General features: G+C 37.3%; 9 protein-coding genes across 9 annotated transcripts; 4 read left to right on the forward strand and 5 right to left on the reverse strand.

Moving 5' to 3' along the window:
- The first annotated feature begins 252 nt into the window (after positions 1–252).
- On the forward strand, positions 253–3,041 carry RHIMIDRAFT_256883 (Dbl homology domain-containing protein). The gene is made up of 5 exons (XM_023611240.1): positions 253–989; positions 1,054–1,461; positions 1,538–2,385; positions 2,445–2,606; positions 2,654–3,041. Exons 1-5 carry the CDS (start codon positions 686–688, stop codon positions 2,828–2,830), a joined length of 1,899 nt encoding a protein of 632 aa, XP_023465633.1. The 5' UTR covers positions 253–685; the 3' UTR covers positions 2,831–3,041.
- A 1,064-nt stretch (positions 3,042–4,105) lies between these two features.
- On the forward strand, positions 4,106–5,353 carry RHIMIDRAFT_292760 (HMG-box). Its single transcript, XM_023613923.1, has 6 exons — positions 4,106–4,287; positions 4,347–4,405; positions 4,455–4,525; positions 4,580–4,679; positions 4,739–4,963; positions 5,018–5,353. The coding sequence occupies exons 1-6, from the start codon at positions 4,278–4,280 to the stop codon at positions 5,261–5,263; spliced, it is 711 nt and encodes a 236-aa protein (XP_023465634.1). The 5' UTR covers positions 4,106–4,277; the 3' UTR covers positions 5,264–5,353.
- A 32-nt stretch (positions 5,354–5,385) lies between these two features.
- RHIMIDRAFT_238584 (glutaredoxin) lies at positions 5,386–6,002 on the forward strand (the record flags this gene model as incomplete). Its single annotated transcript, XM_023608993.1, has 4 exons — positions 5,386–5,415; positions 5,463–5,558; positions 5,611–5,667; positions 5,730–6,002. 4 exons carry the CDS (start codon positions 5,386–5,388, stop codon positions 6,000–6,002), a joined length of 456 nt encoding a protein of 151 aa, XP_023465635.1.
- A 1-nt stretch (position 6,003) lies between these two features.
- Positions 6,004–8,310, reverse strand: RHIMIDRAFT_203544 (N-anthranilate isomerase; the record flags this gene model as incomplete). The annotated part of the gene is made up of 1 exon (XM_023606691.1): positions 6,004–8,310. The coding sequence occupies one exon, from the start codon at positions 8,308–8,310 to the stop codon at positions 6,004–6,006; it is 2,307 nt and encodes a 768-aa protein (XP_023465636.1).
- A 107-nt stretch (positions 8,311–8,417) lies between these two features.
- RHIMIDRAFT_256895 (uncharacterized protein) lies at positions 8,418–9,007 on the reverse strand. Its single transcript, XM_023611241.1, has 3 exons — positions 8,840–9,007; positions 8,527–8,790; positions 8,418–8,466 (listed from the first exon to the last, which is right to left on the reverse strand). Exons 1-3 carry the CDS (start codon positions 8,928–8,930, stop codon positions 8,435–8,437), a joined length of 387 nt encoding a protein of 128 aa, XP_023465637.1. The 5' UTR covers positions 8,931–9,007; the 3' UTR covers positions 8,418–8,434.
- A 19-nt stretch (positions 9,008–9,026) lies between these two features.
- Positions 9,027–9,188, reverse strand: RHIMIDRAFT_182309 (SHOX-like protein; the record flags this gene model as incomplete). The annotated part of the gene is made up of 1 exon (XM_023605804.1): positions 9,027–9,188. A coding segment is annotated over one exon (162 nt), but the record flags the coding sequence as incomplete, so codon positions are not given.
- A 940-nt stretch (positions 9,189–10,128) lies between these two features.
- On the forward strand, positions 10,129–11,040 carry RHIMIDRAFT_20558 (S-adenosyl-L-methionine-dependent methyltransferase). Its single transcript, XM_023606836.1, has 3 exons — positions 10,129–10,260; positions 10,320–10,460; positions 10,507–11,040. Exons 1-3 carry the CDS (start codon positions 10,149–10,151, stop codon positions 11,016–11,018), a joined length of 765 nt encoding a protein of 254 aa, XP_023465639.1. The 5' UTR covers positions 10,129–10,148; the 3' UTR covers positions 11,019–11,040.
- Positions 11,041–12,293, reverse strand: RHIMIDRAFT_20556 (uncharacterized protein). The gene has a single exon (XM_023606833.1). The coding sequence runs from the start codon at positions 12,224–12,226 to the stop codon at positions 11,063–11,065; it is 1,164 nt and encodes a 387-aa protein (XP_023465640.1). The 5' UTR covers positions 12,227–12,293; the 3' UTR covers positions 11,041–11,062.
- A 102-nt stretch (positions 12,294–12,395) lies between these two features.
- On the reverse strand, positions 12,396–13,606 carry RHIMIDRAFT_292763 (uncharacterized protein). Its single transcript, XM_023613924.1, has 3 exons — positions 13,482–13,606; positions 13,239–13,430; positions 12,396–13,180 (listed from the first exon to the last, which is right to left on the reverse strand). Exons 1-3 carry the CDS (start codon positions 13,576–13,578, stop codon positions 12,495–12,497), a joined length of 975 nt encoding a protein of 324 aa, XP_023465641.1. The 5' UTR covers positions 13,579–13,606; the 3' UTR covers positions 12,396–12,494.
- Positions 13,607–13,646: the final 40 nt, after the last annotated feature.

The following is a 13,646-nucleotide window of genomic DNA, read 5'->3' on the forward strand; positions in this document are numbered from 1 at the left end:
TGTAAACTATGCTTGAAGCCTCGTTTGGTTTCAAAGCAGTAAGCTTTTACCCACAGGAATAACCACGAGAAGGTAGAGGTTGTCTATTCCCAGCCCCCAGACCCCAACATGCTGATGCTTTTCACCATCATATTTCTAATCCGAGAAACTCAGTAGAGATAACTTCTGCAACTAGCCCCAAGATGACACAAGTAATAAAGGTGCAACTTGCTTAAAAAGAATCATTTGAAACCGCGCGAATTGGTGCTGTGAGCACTGTAATTTCTGATACAGAAAATGAAATTTATTGTGTGTAACAATATAATTTAGAAAATATATGCATTGGGCATTTAAGTCGACCCTCGTATCTTTTGCACACTTTTTTTTTAAGAGGACTGTCTTGATAAATAAAAAAAGTGAGCTAAAAATAGTTTAAATAAAATTATTGGCCATATTGATTAAAGCATGTCATTATGTAAAGAATTTTATAAAAGTTGAAGCAGTATCCATAGCAACATAGCGTGATGATGATGGTAACCAAAAAGATGACATACCTAGATCTTGTTTTTTTTTTAAGCAAGCTGCCCTTCATCAATGTTGCTGCATATAGTAAAGATGATGAAAAAGAAATTAAACACATTTTTTTTAATTTTCATTTTCCTCCCTCTTTTTTTTTAATATTCTTATTCACAAAAAAAAAAGGGATATGGACCAAGCCGTGATCATTGAAGAGGGAAGCCCATATCAATACCAAGGTGCTTATAGAAGAAACGTACTGACACCAGATATTGAAAATTGCTACCTAAAGCAAAATTTACCCGTCAGACGTCAAAGTCTACAAGCCTATCAACAAACAAAAAGAAGGTCAAGCCAAGATGATCATGTACAACAAAGCAACCTTCAAGAGAAACTGTTACGTCAAAGACGAAGATGCGTCTCTAATCCGTCATTATTATCAGCCTTACCCATAAAGGAAACACATAGACAATCCACTGCGCATAAACTTGTAGGTAAGTCTCCTAGGATCAGACAAGACTTTCCCCCTTCCCCTTCAACTTTTTTTTTCTTTATTAGATTTTTTAAAACCTAGTAAATCTGAAACCATCAACAACAACGCCAAAAATACTAAAAAGAAGCAATCGACAGTCATCCAGCAGGTATTTTCCCGATTAAATCAAAAAAGGCAACCCAGCATCCATCCCAAATACATGGTCTATACTGCGCTTTTGTCACATGTAGCCAAAGAGTTTATGCAAACCATTTCACTCACATCGGTTGCTATCAAGGATGGTATTGAGTATCATGATATCTTTACTGGATCAGAGATGGTCGATTGTCTTGTGACTATTCTCAAGGTTCAGGATAGAAACTTGGGTTTGTTGGTGGGACGTGCGTTGGGGCAGCAAAACTTGTTTCATCACGTTACATATGATTACAAGTTGAAGGATTTAGACAATGAATATTATCAATTTAATAACGATGGTAAATTATATTCCGTCTAATGTGCTCTGGCGAAGGAGAGAAAATAAAGAAGGGAACTCACTGCAAGATCATATAGGCACAACAGTGACGAATGGCGTATTTACTGTACTAACTGATTGTTATTCACCAACATGCACAAGAAAAACTCCATGCTACAGTATTAGTTGTCCTAGGATGAAACAGAGAAAGAACATACTGAGAAATAGTGATCAGGAGCAATTGAATGATAGAGCACTGTGGAGATACTCTGTTCCTTTAGATATCGTCATGGAAACAAATGATAGGGAAAAGAAGAGACAAGAATGTATATATGAGCTGGTTTATACAGAGCAAGATTTTAATAGTGATCTACAATACGTGAAGGAACATTGGATCCAGCCTATCATGACAACCGACGTTATACCTGCTGAAAGAAGACAACAATTTATTATAGACGTGTTTTGGAATTTGGCCGAGATAGAACAAATTAGCTCATCTCTTTCAAAAGCACTTACAATACGACAAGACAAACACTCGGTTATACCATGTATTGGAGATATCATGATAGCACATGTCAAGCAATTTGAACCATTCGTCCGATACGGAGCGCATCAGATCATTGGCAAGCATAGGTTTGAGTTGGAGAAAAAGATTAATCCAAAATTCCAAGAGTTTGCTGACAGGATCGAAAGAAGACCCGAGTCACGCAGATTGGAACTGAATGGCTATTTGACAAAACCAACGTCTAGATTGGGCAGATACAATTTATTGTTGAGTTCAATACATGAAGTAACGCCTAAAGATCATCAAGATTATGTTGATATCCCGGTTGCTATGGACATGGTCACTCAATTCCTTGTTCAATTAAATTATCAGGTTGGATTATCTGATAATGCATTTCACTTACAGCAATTATCGAGCAAGATATTACCGTGTAAAGGAGTGGTAAGTATGTTTACAAGGTGTAAGAAGAAGAGTCATCTAATATGTCTCCCATTTTAAAGGACTTAGATCTATTAAACCCTAAACGCCAACTTGTGATGAGAGGCAAGATGAAAAGAAGTAAAAGTAGCACTCATTTGCAATTATTTCTGTTTGACCACGCATTTATTGTCTGTAAAATTAAATTCAATCAGCAAATGGAATATTATAAACTGTATCAAAAGGTATAAAGATAAAGAAGTGGTTACTATTCTAATCACCCCAAAATTAGCCAATCCATATTAAGCATTTAAATGCGGATATACCCACTGTATATGAACCATCTTGTCTATTTCCAATTACATTTAAAAATACATGTACAAATGATCAAACCATTACTTTATTCACTTCAACTGATTCCGTTAGAAAGTTATGGTTGGATAAAATCAAGCAACTACAGCAACAGTAAAAGTCATTTCGTTCATCATAAAATGGGCTTTTGCGTCCATTCCACCCTTACGACAAAAATTGTATTTTAAATAAACTATAAGCAGCATCTTTTAAGAAATTATTCGCACACCATTTAAAACCAATAACAACTACACTTTGTTGATTATCAACCCTTTCTTTATTATTAAAAAGACAATGAATTCTGTCTTTTTGAGAGATACATAAAATAAATGTGGACAGCGCTTTATAAAAAAATGAAAAGTTGTTAGAGACTTAATATAGATAGTTTAATCTTGACTTCTTCTTTTCTTTTCTTCTTTGGATCAAAAAGCAAAACCAGTTATTCCTCAGCTAGCCCTAAGGTATGTTATATTCTTTACTCTTGCAAGAAACTGACATGTAGTATTATAGATCACAATCGAAACTAACCCGGTGTTGGCTGGGGATAGTTTGGTTCTTACCAAACTTTGGTCCCATCTACTCGTTCAACCCCCTTCCGCTCCTCTTTTCTTGCTCTTTTCCCTTCTTTCTCCGGGTTGGTTATCGCCAGCCCTAGTTAATGCGCTTCGGGTAAGATGTTCATCATGTCTTTACATGTTTACTAGCGATTCTTGTTTCTGTTTTACTCTTATAAATCCTCTTCTTTACAATGTAAGTATTTAATATCAACTTAATAACTGATTTACTAAAAAGCACTTTTATATCTCATTCTTTTGCTTTTGATGGGCTCTCTTTTATTATTATTTGTTATCTCATTTGTTGTTTGAAATTATCTTTTTTTTTATCAGTGTGCGAATAATTTGTGAATAAAGTGTAATTGTTCAACCAGTAGTGTATGATCTATCCTTCCTCTTGGGGAAGCTTATTTTAGTACAATATCAAAAGCTTATTTTTTTTTTTGTGATCTACCAGTTTCCATATCGATTAGATTACCAAGAGATCCTGAATAGTGCAAAAGATTGCATTGATAAAAACATTCTTGTTCACCTTGATTGATTTGGTATGTAAACTTTGAGATAAAATTCCATACACAAAGATTTAAAGATGAGGATATATACGTTCAGTCTTCCCTTTGATGGCGTCCATGCTTTAAAGGTAACGGTTACTTCTTTAAAGTGTTTTCGTATTTCTTCTTCTATACAGTCGATGCACCCATGTGATCCAGATCAAAATTGCTATTTTTAGTCTCTATTTTATCTTTTGCATAAAGTGCTACTTGATAAGCTTCTTTTTAATAATAGCCTTTTGTCAAGGTTATTTATGTCAAGAAGCACATGTTATGCCAACTTATTGTCTCCTATGTTTTTATAATAACAGCTATTAAAGAGTATCATCTTGCTGTTCCTTACACAAAGCTGCTTGTAATTATTAATCACATAAGAAACTGAGTTAAGCTTACTTGTCTTGGCTCAACCATCAAAATTTCCCTTTTTTTTTTTCTTTTCTTTTGTTTATCAACAATAAGCATGGCAGAAGGTAATTTCATATAAATGAAAAAGAAGCTATTATGACTAATAAAAAATATATATGTTTAGACCTTAAATACAAAAATAAGCTTATTGACCTTAAGAAGCGTATACGTGAAGTAGAAAAAGTAAGGCTATTGTTATTATTCACTATACAATTATTCATTTCATCTCTAGGAAAATGACTTACTCAACGTAAGATTATACAAAGCCCGTAAGAGTATTCGACATTTAAAATTGGAAAGAGTGTAATTTGGCAACAATTAAAGAAGTGGCTTCATACTGATATGTTTTTACTATAGATTTCTGCTTGATCGTATAGAAAAATCAGGAAATCACATTGTCGATGACAACGATGAACCACTTGATTTGCTATCAGAGATGGAAGATGATTCAGAAATAGTAAGATACACATATATTATCACTATATAATGAATATAAGCTTATTGAGAAAAAAAAAGATACAGAAATATAGCAAAGGCAGCAATAATACCCGTTCTAAGCAAGACCAAGAACAGAAACCAAAGAGAGATCCGAATGCACCCAAAGGCCCAGGAAATGTCTTTTTTATTTATTGCCGTATGGAAAGGGATAAAGTAAAGGATGAATGTCAAACAGATAATCTTGGTGAAATAACAAGGATTTTGGGACAAAGGTGGAAGAACTTGTCAGCAGATGAAAAGAAGGTAACGTTTTAAAGAAAAAAAAAAAAAAGAGACATCTTATGCATTCTATAATAGAAATATCAAGATATTTTCAAAAAGGAATACAAAGAATATACAGAAGCATTAAATGCTTATGCAGCAAGTCTTCCAACTACAGCAGAAAGCACTGCTTCTTCACCCGCTCAACCTGTTGATTATTCAAACACACTTCCTCAGTCACATGAATCATTTGAAGCATTTACTGAAGAACAGAAAAAGGAAGCATCTTATCCCCAAGAGTCATCATCTACCACAACAACAATGTCCTGGTATCCATCTTAAAACATTAAATTCATTACTGCGCGCGCGCTCTCTCACATACTTTGTGACTTTATGCTACCTGAACCATTTATAATCATTTCTTTTTTTTTTCTCTTTTTTTCTTGCTTTACTTGTATTAAACCATGAGCTTCATTCGTTCTGCTGTCAAGACTGTAAGCAACATATAAACAATATATACAAGTACTTATTTCTTTTAAAGTCTACCTTTTTCCGACCCAATTTGAATACTAGTTTTCGTAGTACTTCCTTATTTGCTCGTTGGATCTCAACGGAAATGAAGGCTCGTTTAGACAAGGTACAACGATTCAATAAAAGAAAAAGTATGATAATTACTTACACTCTATTAGGATATCAAATCCAAGGATGTCGTCTTGTTTATGAAGGGTACTCCTGATGCCCCCATGGTAATTATACACAACAAATACATTTTAAAAAAAAAACTAATATACATGGTCCCCCCTACTAGTGTGGATTCAGTCGTGCTGCCGTCCAAATTTTACAAGTTCAAGGTGTTGACTTTAATAAAGTCAATGCATTCAATGTGCTAGAAGATCCTGAATTAAGAGAATCTATCAAAGAATACTCTGAATGGCCCACGATTCCTCAAATTTACATCAAGGGTGAATTTATCGGTGGCTGCGATATCTTATTAAATATGCATCAATCAGGTGATCTCGAGGATTTATTAGTAAAGGAAGAGATTGTTCCTCCTGAAGTACAGGAAGACGAAAAGAATTAGATTATGTATATTTTGTAGATTGAACAGTTTCAATAAAAGATCGAATCTTGTTTAAATCTTTTGTGCCATCTGTTTCTACACCACTGGACACATCCACCATCCAAGGCTTCACTTGTTGAATGGCAGTAGCTACGTTGGTAGGATCTAATCCGCCGGCGAGAATGATCGGGAAGTTTTTGTTGTCAAGGAATTCGAATCTCTTGTGGTTCACGATCTTGTTTGCAATAGACCAGTCAAACTTGACGCCACGTCCACCTTGCTGATCAGAAGGTAAATTGGGTACCTTGGCATCCAGCAGAACATAGTGATGGTAGCCAGGTTGTGTCAAGTGTGGTATCTGAGATTCATGGAAAGTGGCATTGTCTATATGACATGCCCTAATCACAGGTACTGGCAGATAATGAGCGAGTTCGAGTGATTCTGTTCCATGCAACTGAACGAGGTCAAGTCCGACGGTTGTAGCAACTTCAGTCATGTATTCAACAGATTGATTCACAAAGACACCAACCACCAAAGGCTTTCGTCGTTTTTCCAATAGGTATTGATGAGTTAGGAACCAGTCGTTTGGATGAGCATTGTCTGGTAATGTTTTGCTGGACTGAATGCCCAGAGCGCGCACAGCGGATACGATCTCTTGAGCCTTATCCAAGCTTACTTTTCGCTTTGATTTTTCTGCAAATATCAAACCAATCAAGTCAGTACCGGCTTTGGCTGCTTCCACGGCTGCTTCCACACTGGAGATACCACAGACCTTGACCAACGACGTCTTTTGTTCCTTTGAAACAGGCACAGGATCTTTCTTTTCGAGACCGAGCAAATCCGAAACGAACTCCTTGAGGTTCCAAGCTCGCATGAGTGCTTCACCAACCAAGACACCGTGTACACCTTGCTTGACATACATTTCAACATCAGCTCGACCTGTGATACCAGAAAGAGCACACAGGATAGTTCCCTCAGGCACCATCTCTGCCAGACGACTGGTCGTTTCCATATCAACATCAAAGCTGTGCAAGTTTCGGTTATTGACACCGATTAAACGTGCGCCCAGTGCGTTGGCCCGAGCCATTTCTTCAGCATTATTGACTTCAACAAGAGGCTCCATACCCAACGATTTTGCATAACTGTATAGATCGTGTAGCTGTTCATCGTTTAGCATGGCAACGATTAACAAGATGGTATCAGCGCCATAAAGACGGCCCTCAAGGATCTGATAGCGGTCAACGATAAAATCCTTTCGCAAGATGCAGGGTCTATTGGGCAAGTGGCCCACAGCTTCTCTTACTTGACGCATATCTTGAAGCGTACCACGGAACCATTTGGGTTCGGTAAGAACAGAGACAACACTGGCTCCTGCTAAAGCGTACTGAAGGGCTTGTTCAGCAGCATTAGCCTTCATGTCAATGTTGCCTTTGGAAGGAGACGCACGCTTGACTTCAGCCATGAGGGCAGGTTTACTTTGGCGTAGGCGAGCAACGACGTCTTGAAGAGGAGGGGCGGCATGAAGTCGCAAGAGTTTTTCAAGGTCCTCAGGTGTCTGTCCAGGAATTTCTTTAGCAGCTTGAACATCTTTGAGACGCTGAGAATAGATACGGGTCAATATAGAGGGAGCAGCTGCGGTCAGTTGCTGTTGTTGTTGCTCAGAGAGATCCAGTTGAGATTCATTGCTGTTCGGCTTGGGCTGGGCACGCAACTTGTTTGACAAGACGCCAGCGCCTGGATTCTCTTCCCAAGTTCCACCACGCAAATTCAAAAAGTTGGTGATCATCGTATGTCCGTGCTCACAGAGGATACTCTCCGGATGAAATTGAACACCCTCTACTGTATATTCCTTGTGTCGAATACCCATAATGATTCCATCATCCGTCGTAGCTGTCACTTCTAAAGCATCAGGTAATGTGGAAGGCATACCAGCAAGTGAGTGGTATCGAGTGACCATGTTGTTTTGAGGAACGCCCCTGAAGATACCTCGATTGTCGTGCTTAATTCTAGATGCTTTGCCGTGAACGATATCGCCTGCATAAGATACAGTGCCTCCATACACTTCATACATGCACTGTTGGCCCATACAAATACCCAATATGGGAATTCTACCAGCAAATGTCTTGATGACATCTCGAGAAATACCGGCATCGGTTGATGGGTGGCCAGGACCAGGTGAGATAACGATATTGCGAGGCGCAAGCTGTTCTATTTCTGAAATAGTAATCTTGTCATTTCGATGGACAACAACATCGGCCCCCTGACAGCTCAGGTATTGATAAACGTTATAAGTAAAGCTGTCGTAGTTGTCAATAAGTAAAGTAGTCATTGAGCTGCGTGAATAAAAAAGAAAAAGCCAAAAAAAGGGATTAATCAATTAAAATGAGTCACACTGACACAAATAAAAATACAGGACAAAGGCACACAGAAACAGATAAAAAACATTTTAATAGCTAGTTGCTTGGACTAGTTCCAATCGTATTGTCTAGAACAAATAATAATGATTATGATGATGTTGATGAGGCTTAGCCTTTTGATAACTTACTATCACTATTTTGTCCCTTTGTATGGATTGTATTGCTTGGATTGACATACCGAATGTCGTCTGTTTCATTGGCCTCATGAGATAATAGATTAGAAGAACAGCTGGGTAGATCAGTTGGACTAGGATAAAAGAGTGAATATAGATTTTGCTTGGGGCAATTACCGCCATTGTTTGATGAGTAGCTATTATAAGGGTAAGGGACAATATAAGGTAAGGTATTATTATAATATGGATTAGGTAGTTCTTGAAACGGAATTGATGGATCTATTATACAAGAGATAAATATTTTTTTCATGCAAAGGGAAAAACATACCGCTTAAACTAGACTGATGGAAACCTTCATATTCACCATTCGTATCAGTCTGTTCATGCTCATTCTCCATCTTTGAGTCATCGTAAACCATTGAATCTCTTATAGATGATTCTGATTGTGTTAAAATACTTTCGAGATGACATGATGAATGTGATATCTGCAGATGAGGATCACCAGACTTTCTGTCTCTTTTATCCTTTGCTCTTCTATTTTGGAACCATATCTGGATACGCCTAGGTGACGTGCCAAACTTCTTGGCTAGCTTTTCTTTAAAGTCTCGGGAAGGGTGGCCGTGTTCCTTGTATGCATCTTCCAAAATGCGTGATTGTTCAATTGTAAATCGCTTTCTACTACGAATAGGCGGAATGAGGCCATCCTCAGCATCATCATCATCATCGTCATCATCATCATTTTCACCATTGCTTTCTCCTGTATAGTTTTCACCTGCAAAAGCAGTATCTGATTCAATTCTTCTTTCGTCTGAACTATCTTCGGATATTGCCTCTGCCTGACCATTATTCTTTTTTAAAATAGATTTCTTCATTATGCATAAATGTATAAGTATATGAGTATAAAAAAGAAAGAAAGAAAGAAAAAGAGACAGTTTAGACAGAATATACACCACGCATTACTATTGCCTGCTTGACAGTTTCAGATGAATTGATTTATCAACTCATGCAAAATAATATCTTTTGAGCAATTAATGCTACGTACAAATTTGTATAATCTTTACTTTTGTATTCTATGAGCCAATGCTCCGAGCTTATTTAAAGTCAGCGTAACCATGAAATACAAAAGGGGAAAGTGAGACTAATGCTGCAATGATTTCTTCTAAATGTAAATAAGGATTGAGAAGCATTAGAACTCGTAACTGAGCAAATCGGTTCATGGTGCAGACGGAACACCATGATGACATAGCTTTTAAGCTAAAAACGAGGCAGGTTAAAATAATGTTTGAACCAATCAAAAACCATTTCAAGATTTATTGCAATGGACAAAATGAAGCATAATATCATATGCATACCTAAGCAAGCATTGTGAACAATTTAATCTATACATTGATTACAAATAATATAGGAGTTCTTTCTTTTTTAATGGGCGTTCTTAATCTATGGGCGTTGTTGTAAAGCATGTATACAATCAAACGTCAATCATGTTTTTATTTTCAACTTGTCTCGTTTTAGGTTAATGTTCTCTTGTCGCTTTTCTCAGCCATTAAATGTCAGCCAGAATTTCACTTTGCTTTGCCTCCTTTTATTTCTTTTTTTTTTTTAATTCTTAGATGACTCAGGAACAAGAAGAGAGACCGATGATTGATGACCTTACGCTTGATCTGTACCGTACCTATTGTGGTATGAATGACAGACAGGAACTTGAAAGGCATTTGATGAGCATCAAGAAGCAATTACCTGCTGTTAGTAGTAGTAGTAATAATAGTGAAACATAAAAAGCGAATGCGTCTTATTTACATATTTGAAAGGATACAAGTGCATTCGAAAATACAAGTTTGCCTTTTCCCGAGTTTATTATCGCTTTTTTTATAATAGAATTCTAAAATATGGACAAGAATTGGTTCGAATGGGACAGGAGCCCTTCTTGTTGGACATTGGATGTTGCACTGGTAAGAGTCATGTTGTATAACACGATGTATAACTAATAACGTATAGGCACTGATTTGCGTAAACTCTATATTGATGGTTATCCAAAGTCATACCTAATTGGAGTTGACATTGATCCAGCTTATATTCAGTGTGGCTTTCAGCTCTTCAAGGACATGGACACTTGCCCAATTAAGTTTATTGTGGCTGATCTATTTACGGATGAACTATGTGAATATACCAAAAAAATCTCTGTGGCTCATGCTGGAAGTGTATTTCATTTATTCACGTCAATGGAGATGAATCAAGAGTTTGTTCGACGCATCAAACGATTAATAAAGCCAGGGGGAATACTTGCTGGAGGGCATGTTATTTCTAATAGATCAGGCATGTATTATAGACCATCGGACAAGACATTTAAATTCTATATTAGCATAGAGGACTTTAAAGCTATTTTAGAATTTGAGGGATTTAAAGAGATTGAATTTGAATTGACTGAAAAAGCGGATGATGAAAGAGTAAACAAGGACGGCACTGAATCTACACTTTATTGGATTTCTTTTATTGCAACCCTTCAATAATAAATGTATTCCCTCTTTTTTTGAAATGAAGTTTTTATATATTTTTAACGTTCTGTCTTTCTTTTCTTTTTACGAATAACTTCACATTCGAATAAATGCCCAGGATAAAATGGCTGTCTGCAGAAATGACATGGATTAGAGGATCGTGAGGAGGATGACTTTGTCTGAGAGCATTGAACCTGATGTGGCGCTTCCGCACTTGACTCCTCCTGCTTTATTGAGACATCGCTAGTTGGTAATAGATCAGGTATATAGGATGGTCGAACCGCACCATCTGTGTGTTGGGCTGTAGTTTTATTTGTTGTCATATTCACTTGATCTTTTATAGGCTCTAATGCCTTTACTTGTTGATAGATTTTACAAAACTCGTTTTCGACCAACATGGAGCTCAAATAAGGGTATTTCAAGATGGTGTAGTCGGGACATTCAGCTGTTGTATGAGAAGTTGTGATATGGAATTCACAAAGGTTGGATTGAACTTTGTCTAGAGGCAAAGAGACTGCGATACGTACTGTCTTGGAGTAAAAGATAAAGTCATCCGATTTAGCATTGATAAACACGGACGCTCTCTGGACGATATCGTTGAGACAATAATTGAATCCAGTGTGTTTATCATAGGCCATTGTGAGTTCAAGTAGCTCGCGACATAGAGTTGGCATTCCTTTCAAGTAAAGACGTATCGCTTCTGAAGGATCACAATGTGTTTCGTGTACATACGCTGTAAATCGTCTGTTGGCAGCGTCAATGGATTCAGGCTTTATGTTAGGATCAAAGGTAAACATGTTTAAAGCGCGCTTGACTGCCTGTGTTCGCCTTGGATCATCGTATTTGAGCATCAACCTTTGTACGACCTGCTGCCAAGAGAGTCTAAGCTTTGATTGATTGATCAAATGAAGATGAATCCACATGAATCGTTCATAGTTGTGCGCCGTCGTTTTCAGTAGCAGCCTTGCCCAATGCTTTTCTATATCTATGTTTTTGCTTTTGCAAAACACTTCCAAGGCCACACAAAATTCGTATACACACAAGAATGGCTTGTGCGGTTCAGGGCTAAAGTGAGTATTGTCGTGTTTTGTTTCAAAGATAAATGTTGGAATGACCTCTTTTGGATCTTGATCTTTTTCTTTTAATTGATCCACATTGTTTTGTGAGATTGAATTGGGGATTGTCAGTTGCATATTTTCTGATTTGACATCTGATCTGCTCATTAGATTAAGGAGTGCAGCAAAAAAAGACAAAGGAAAAAAAAGAGGGGAAAGAAAAAGGAAGGAATTAAAAAAACAGAGGCTGCTTTTGCATAAGACAATTATCCAATGAAATACTCTCCTATCAGAGACAATCATTTTGTTTATTATAAAGTTTTTGTTTAAAAAAAAAGAGGGGATTTATTTATAAATATATAACAAAGATAGACGACACATTACAGCATTTATACACAAATAGAAAAACTTGTGGTTGTCTTGCTTCCTTTTTTTTTTATTCAGACTTCTTTGTATCTTGGTTTACACTGGCAGTAGCCTTTCCAGTCTTCTTTTGAATAAAGTCCTTCACTTGACAGCCAATTTCTCTTGCCTTCTGATTGGCTACACTTCCATATTGTTCAGCCAATTGACGAGCATTTTGAGATTGTCTAGCAACATGGGCATCCACTAACTCCTTATTCTGGAGGTAAAGTCGAGGTAAAGTGAAAGCGGAAATGATGAAGAAACCGACGAGGTACTTGGTAGAGACATATTTAGCCAGGGTCCAAACAAAGAAGGAGACAATGAATGCCACAAGGGAGCGGAAATTATCTTCAATCAAGACTAATCGTGTCACGTGTTGCGTAACGACTTCTGCAACGTCGGTAGTTAGATGAGCTGCACGCAAGACGCGTTCTCGGGGGATATAGGTCTTTTGAACTTGAAGACGATGGTTATGAGGGTTGACAATGTCTTGAGATGACTTGTTTGAAATGATTCTTTGGCTTTGTTTATGAAGGTTGACATATAACCAGTTTATACCAGTAGCCAAAGTAAAGATACCTGCAACAATCTGTAACACGGAATAGTACTGCGTAAGGACCAAGAGACCAAGGGTACTGGCCAAAAAGGTGGCGCTCTTTTTAGGATATTCCCAGTAAATAAGAGATTCAATCTTTGCTTTCAAATAGCCAGAAGGATCTTTTTTAAGGAGAGTTAATAAAAAAGAACACTAAACAGCCGTTACTTCTATACTTACTGTCTTCAAATTTAATGTTTGGAGAAGTATAAGAATGGTTTTGAGTACTCTTGGTAGCAGCAGCAGTAGGAGTAGGTGCAGCAGGTCCAGGTGCGTTAGTAGTAGTAGTAGTAGGTGCAGTAGTAGGAGCAGAGGTAGCGGTACTGGTAGTGGAAGGAGGAGGAGTGGCCAACACACCTTCAGTGGAGGCGGCTATAACCATAATAAGCATAAAGTTGCCTTAACTATATTGCATATACTTACGCGCAGCACTAGTACTAGTACTAGTAATAGGAGCAACAGGCGATTCGACTACCTTTTCGGTTGCGTTAACAGTAGGAGGTATCTCAGTATCAGCCATTTTTTTTATTAGAAAGAAAGAGAGAAAGAGAGCAAAAAAGAAAGAAAAAAAAAAAAAAAAGCTTTTAA

Source organism: Rhizopus microsporus (assembly GCF_002708625.1).
Source record: "Rhizopus microsporus ATCC 52813 unplaced genomic scaffold scaffold_10, whole genome shotgun sequence".
NCBI lineage: Eukaryota > Fungi > Mucoromycota > Mucoromycetes > Mucorales > Rhizopodaceae > Rhizopus > Rhizopus microsporus.

Bases quoted from the DNA above. Each gene is read 5' to 3' on its own strand.
- RHIMIDRAFT_256883 (XM_023611240.1), top strand. From the start codon at position 686: ATGGACCAAGCCGTGATCATTGAAGAGGGAAGCCCATATCAATACCAA. The intron at 990-1,053 runs GTAAGTCTCCTA...TTTCTTTATTAG, and splicing joins CACTGCGCATAAACTTGTAG to ATTTTTTAAAACCTAGTAAA. The intron at 2,386-2,444 runs GTAAGTATGTTT...CCCATTTTAAAG, and splicing joins TATTACCGTGTAAAGGAGTG to GACTTAGATCTATTAAACCC.
- RHIMIDRAFT_292760 (XM_023613923.1), top strand. The intron at 4,406-4,454 runs GTAAGGCTATTG...TTTCATCTCTAG, and splicing joins GTATACGTGAAGTAGAAAAA to GAAAATGACTTACTCAACGT. The intron at 4,680-4,738 runs GTAAGATACACA...AGAAAAAAAAAG, and splicing joins TGGAAGATGATTCAGAAATA to ATACAGAAATATAGCAAAGG.
- RHIMIDRAFT_256895 (XM_023611241.1), bottom strand. From the start codon at position 8,930: ATGGTTTACGATGACTCAAAGATGGAGAATGAGCATGAACAGACTGAT. The intron at 8,791-8,839 runs GTATGTTTTTCC...CTTGTATAATAG, and splicing joins CCATCAGTCTAGTTTAAGCG to ATCCATCAATTCCGTTTCAA. The intron at 8,467-8,526 runs GTAAGTTATCAA...TATTTGTTCTAG, and splicing joins AAAGGGACAAAATAGTGATA to ACAATACGATTGGAACTAGT.
- RHIMIDRAFT_20558 (XM_023606836.1), top strand. From the start codon at position 10,149: ATGATTGATGACCTTACGCTTGATCTGTACCGTACCTATTGTGGTATG. The intron at 10,261-10,319 runs GTAGTAGTAATA...CATATTTGAAAG, and splicing joins GCAATTACCTGCTGTTAGTA to GATACAAGTGCATTCGAAAA. The intron at 10,461-10,506 runs GTAAGAGTCATG...AATAACGTATAG, and splicing joins GGACATTGGATGTTGCACTG to GCACTGATTTGCGTAAACTC.
- RHIMIDRAFT_20556 (XM_023606833.1), bottom strand. From the start codon at position 12,226: ATGAGCAGATCAGATGTCAAATCAGAAAATATGCAACTGACAATCCCC.
- RHIMIDRAFT_292763 (XM_023613924.1), bottom strand. From the start codon at position 13,578: ATGGCTGATACTGAGATACCTCCTACTGTTAACGCAACCGAAAAGGTA. The intron at 13,431-13,481 runs GTAAGTATATGC...TTATGGTTATAG, and splicing joins TACTAGTACTAGTGCTGCGC to CCGCCTCCACTGAAGGTGTG. The intron at 13,181-13,238 runs GTAAGTATAGAA...TCCTTAAAAAAG, and splicing joins AAACATTAAATTTGAAGACA to ATCCTTCTGGCTATTTGAAA.